At 39.0% G+C, this 5,669-nt stretch overlaps 1 protein-coding gene across 2 annotated transcripts in view; it reads left to right on the forward strand.

Annotated features, from left to right (window-relative positions):
• TRIM5 (tripartite motif containing 5) overlaps nucleotides 1–5,305 on the forward strand; it is a 27,847-nt gene extending 22,542 nt beyond the window's left edge. The window contains exons 5-8 of one of the 2 annotated variants that reach the window (XM_023209626.1): nucleotides 1,147–1,169; nucleotides 2,781–2,881; nucleotides 3,177–3,203; nucleotides 3,462–5,302. In XM_023209626.1, the coding sequence (XP_023065394.1) occupies nucleotides 1,147–1,169; nucleotides 2,781–2,881; nucleotides 3,177–3,203; nucleotides 3,462–4,048 (738 nt within the window). In that variant the 3' untranslated portion in view covers nucleotides 4,049–5,302. Of the gene's footprint in view, nucleotides 1–1,146; nucleotides 1,170–2,780; nucleotides 2,882–3,176; nucleotides 3,204–3,461 lie in introns of both variants that reach the window. The other variant, XM_023209625.2, reaches the window with a different exon arrangement.
• The last annotated feature ends 364 nt before the right edge of the window (nucleotides 5,306–5,669 follow it).

Below are 5,669 nucleotides of genomic sequence, written 5' to 3' on the forward strand. Positions count from 1 at the left end.
AAGGAAGGAAGGAAGGAAGGAAGGAAGGAAGGAAGGAAGGAAGGAAGAAGGGAGGGAGGGAGGGAAGGAAGGAAGGAAGGAAAGAAAAGAAAATATCTATACTTGTTTCGTACACTTGTTTGCTTATAACCTCAGCAAAAGCCACATAAACATCTTGAGCACTATTATTCATTCATCTTTGATTCTTCAAAACGTGACATAATGCCTGCAGAATAAGTTTATATATAAGCTTTGTTGTTTATTTTTGTGATTTTGTTTTTGTTTAGTAATGGGGTCTTACTCTGCAACCCAGACTGGAGTGCAGTAGTGTGATCCTAGCTCAATGCAGCCTCAGTCAAACTTCTGGGCTCAAGAAATTCTCCCACCTCGGCTTCCCAAGTAGTTGGGACTACAGGCTCATGCCACCATGCTTGGCTAATTTTTTTTTTTTTTATTTTTTGTAGAGATGGGGTCATGCCATGTTGCATAGGCTGTATATCTGTTTAATAAATCAATGAAGCAGCTGGGCACCGTGGCTCAAGCCTGTAATCCCAGCACTTTGGGAGGCCGAGACAGGAGGATCACGAGGTCAGATCGAGACCATCCTGGCTAACACGGTGAAACTCCGTCTCTACTAAAAAAATACAAAAAAAACTAGCCGGGCGAGGTGGCGGGCGCCTGTAGTCCCAGCTACTCGGGAGGCTAAGGCAGGAGAATGGCGTTAAACCCGGGAGGCGGAGATTGCAGTGAGCTGAGATCCGGTCACTGCACTCCAGCCTGGGCGACAGAGCGAGACTCTGTCTCAGAAAAAAAAAATAATAATAAATCAAAGAAGCACTAATTATTTAAATCATTTCATGGAGAGCCATATACGTTTGGAGAAAAACAAATTGGCAGTCACTTCTTTTCCTTCTAAACATGTCCCATCTGCAGAAACCAGAAACCTCTTCCACAAGGATGAAAGCTATTTCTGCTTTTAAGGGAACTTGAAAACCTCACATGAGTCTTCTGGGATGATTGCCCTGAGTCTTATCTGTGCTTTTTTGTCTTTCACACTGTCACCATCTCCATTCTCAGCACATTAGGGACTGGGGGAAATGTGATGAAACTTTCTAAGTGAGGAGAGACTATTTATTTCTTAATTGATGTTTTCTCTCTTCTTCCCAGGGTGTGGATGGCATCATGAAAAGGTATGTGTGGGAGGACAGAGATGGTCCTTTTGTGTAGTGAGGAGAGATTTATAGCCATTAGAATTGTCCTGGGTTTAATTAGAATAAAACATCTCCCAGGGCAGAAAAATTTTGATATTGTTTTATCATAAATTTCTGGTCACAAATCAGCATTTGAATGTTCTGTAACTATTAAGAATAGACCAGATTTGGCCAGGTGTGGTGACTCAAGCCTATAATTCCAGCACTTTGGGACGCCAAGGCAGGCAGATCAGGAGTTTGAGACCAGCCTGGCCAACATGGCAAAACCCTGTCTCTATCAAAAAAAACCAAACAAACAAAAATTAGGGGGGTGTGGTGGCACACGTCTGTAATCCCAGCTATTTGGGAGGCTGAGGCATGAGAATTGCTTGAATCTGGGAGGCAGAGGTTGCAGTGAGCCAAAACTGTGCCACTGCACTCCAGTCTGGGTGACGAAGTGAGAGTCTGTCTTAGAAAAATCAATAAAATTAAAGAAAAAAAAAGGAATAGACCAGATTCTATGGCAGAAAATTTGGGTAGTGGAGACTCAGTGTGGGTCAGTAGTAGTTTCAGGGATAAGGTGTTGCAGTATCAGACCCCTGTGCCATCACCATTTTATTACCAACATCTAGTTCTGTTTCTGTATTTAATAGGTACTTGACTTATTTTGAAAGGGCCATATCTTCTTTTTCTGCCATATACCCCTAATTGTCCATTGGGACAATTCCCACATGTTTGTATTTTCCTCCTGGAAAAAGACCAGTTCCTTCTTCATTTATATTTAGATTTCCAAAATCAGATGTTTTATTTGTGGAATAATATTTCAAACTAATATTCTGGATAATATGTGGTCATGGTACAAAGAATTGATCCATCTCAGTTGCATTCTTTAGACGAGCATAAAAAGTTGCCATTCTTGTGTCTAAAATTGCATACCTCACACACCTATGTGGTGATATCAAGTTCTTTCTAACCACATGAAATTCAGGCCAGTAATAGTTTGGTGCACATAATATCTCATTTGCCAAGTGTTTGTAATTTTTCCCAGAAATCTGAAACCTTAGCTGTTATCTGAGTACCTCCCTGCTGGGAATAGCTTTGAAGGTCTTAGGCCTCTCCAAACAGGACTCCTCTCTTGATATGTCTCAAATACCCAGGAGCCAGGTTCGCCAGGTTCTGCAACCTAACTTTCTAACCATCTCCCTGGGAACTCACATACATAGCGATGATGTTTCCACCCATTAAATGTTAGGGTTTCTTTTGTAAGGCACCAAAGTTTTGTTTTGTTTTAAAATCCTTTTTTTTTTTTTTTTTATGTTATATTAGTTTAAAAATGTAGACAGGGAGAGGTTAATTATTTCATTTTACAAGGAAGACACTGTGCTTCTGAGAGGTTAAACTCTTCCCACGTTCTCACAGAAAGTAAGTGGGAAGGTAAACAGGAGAATATTTTGTTTACCTCCAGGGTCAAGAGTGTGCACTCTCCCTTCTCAGGATCCCCAAGAAGAGAGTTCAGTGCATCAATGGGCTGAAATGATAGGAAGTCAGGGGTGTTCCAGGGACACAAGGTCAGAGGTTTGGAAGCATTTTTTTTTTTTTTTTAACTCTTAGGATTGAGAACATGACCTTGAAGAAGCCAAAAACTTTTCCCAAAAATCAAAGGAGAGTGTTTCGAGCTCCTGATCTGAAAGGAATGCTAGACATGTTTAGAGGTGAGGAGAGCTGGATCAACAACAGGGTTGTGGAATTCATGTGGTGTTAGGGTGCTAAATGGGGAAGAGGGTGCAGTTTCCAAATATGGATAGAGGGTATAGGGGAGGATAGATTTTGTCTGCTGCTGATGGGATTATATTTAATGGGAAATGGCTAGGTGGCTGCTTCATCCCATCATTCAGCAATTTACTGCCCTAATAATATAGGGCATACTTTTCCAAATCTGGAGACAAAGTGAATTTCAGTGCTAACTCCTTTGCTTGTATTCAATATTACGCATTTTTATAATTTCAGAGCTAACAGATGTCCGACGCTACTGGGGTAAGGAGAAATCACATTATCATCAGCCACCCTGTGGCTTATCATTATTATTATCTTTATCTTTTAGAATTTTATGTTCTCTGTTAGGTCTCGTGTTTTAAGATTTATGATTCTCCTTCCAACACACACATAACTTACCCCTCCTTATAACTTCTGCACAAGTTTCCTCGTTTTCTCTCAAGTCTTTATCAAGACTTCTCTCATATCACAAATAAAGTTACATTATATCCCTTAACTGACCTGTTAATTTTTCTACAGTTGATGTGACACTGGCTCCAAACAACATTTCACATGCTGTCATTGCTGAAGATAAGAGACGAGTGAGCTCTCCGAACCCACAGATAACGTATCGGGCACAAGGGACATTATTTCCGTCACTCAAGAATTTCATTTATTGTACTGGTGTCCTGGGCTCCCAAAGTATCACATCAGGGAAACATTACTGGGAGGTAGATGTATCCAAGAAAAGTGCTTGGATCCTGGGGGTATGTGCTGGCTTCCAACCCGATGCAATGTATAATATTGAACAAAATGAAAATTATCAACCTAAATATGGCTACTGGGTCATAGGGTTACAGGAAGGAGTTAAATATAGTGTTTTCCAGGATTGTTCTTCACATACTCCTTTTGCTCCTTTCATTGTGCCCCTCTCTGTGATTATTTGTCCTGATCGTGTTGGAGTTTTCGTAGACTATGAGGCTTGCACTGTCTCATTCTTCAATATCACAAACCATGGATTTCTCATCTATAAGTTTTCTCAGTGTTCTTTTTCTAAGCCTGTATTTCCATATTTAAATCCTAGAAAATGTACAGTCCCCATGACTCTGTGCTCACCAAGCTCTTGAACTTTCTTACACACTCAGACCCTTCTGTACAGCACCTCTTGTCCATGTGCATCTCATACACCTGAACTCAGTTGCATCATTTTAACCATCTTTTCCTTGCTGTCTCCCTTCTTTCTATTTGAATGTCCTGCACTCATCAGTAAAATGTAATAATTGTCTTGTGCCATATTCTCCCCAATATTTTATTGACATTTGATAGCAATTTCTTTCATCATTTTCCATACTCCCAAGGAAATTTGACCTATACCTCATAAAATGAGACCACTATTTAGGTATTACTTCTGCCAAATATTTATCATCCAGTTGCCTCTGACACTGACTAAGAAGATGAAAAAAAGCTTTTCAACAGCCTTTCTATATCATCGTGTGATAGTTGTTCACCAATGAATGAGTCCTTAGTCCTGTGTCAGTTTACCCTTGATGCCCCTATTTGTGAAAGAGTTAAAGAGAAAATATCATAAATGGTATACTCTAAGTGTAGAGGTTTTGTATCTAGAAGATCTTAGTTCAACTCCTGTTGATCTTAGTTCATCTCCATATACTAGCAGTGTAACTGTGAATAGCATACTTAAAGGCTGTGCTTCTTTTCTTTTCTTTCTTTCTTTTTTTTTGAGATGGAGTTTTGCTCTCGTTCCTCAGGCTGGAGTGAAATGGTGCGATCTCGGCTCACTTCAACCTCCACTTCCGAGATTCAAGCAATTCTCCTACCTCAGCCTCCCAAGTTGCTGGGATTACAGGCGCCCACCACCACCCCTGGCTAAATTTGTATTTTTACTAGAGACAGGGTTTCCCCATGTTGTGTTGGTTAGGCTCGTCTAGAACTCCTGACCTCAGATGATCCACCCGCCTCGGCCTCCCAAAGTGCTGGGATTACAGGCATGAGCTACCGCGCCCAGCCTGTGCTTATTTTCTTAAAATAATTTTTGTATTAAAAACTTCACATTAAATAAGTCCTAATGTTTTATTTCATAGTAGGGTGACTAAAGTTAACAATAACATTTTGCATATATTTTGAAGTAGCCAGAAGAGAAGATTTTGAAAGTTCTCAACACAAAGAAATGACACATATTTGAGGTGATGGATATGCTAATTACCCTGGTTTGATTATTACACAATATATACATGTTTCAAAACATCACACTATACCACATAAATATGTACATTTATTATTTGTCAACTAAAAGTAAAATAAAACAAAAAACTTTCATCTAATACTTTGGATCATTGTGAAAAAATAAATTCCTGAAGTATAAAGCATCTATCTAAGTGTCTTGATCTAATAAGTATTTGTTCTACAAATTACTGAAAAACATAAGCTCTGTTAATATCTCATGGCACAGGTTGTGCCTTCAGGGAAACTAGGATTGGGTTTACTAAATTCTCATTTTGTAGATCTCAGATACCACTGTCAAAATGATTCAGTTCTGCCTTCTGTATATAATACACACATATATTTAGTATTTTATTGTAATTCTAGTGTTGCTACATATTAGTCTTTATCAAACAAACTGAATTATGTGGGAATCAGTGTATTAATTGTAAAAAATAATTATAATAAAATTAGCTGATGTAGTTTTTAGAAAATTAAAGTTTTTTAAATACCTTCACTCATTTCTAGCAC

Source organism: Piliocolobus tephrosceles, chromosome 13, assembly GCF_002776525.5.
Source record: "Piliocolobus tephrosceles isolate RC106 chromosome 13, ASM277652v3, whole genome shotgun sequence".
Taxonomy (NCBI): Eukaryota; Metazoa; Chordata; class Mammalia; order Primates; family Cercopithecidae; genus Piliocolobus; species Piliocolobus tephrosceles.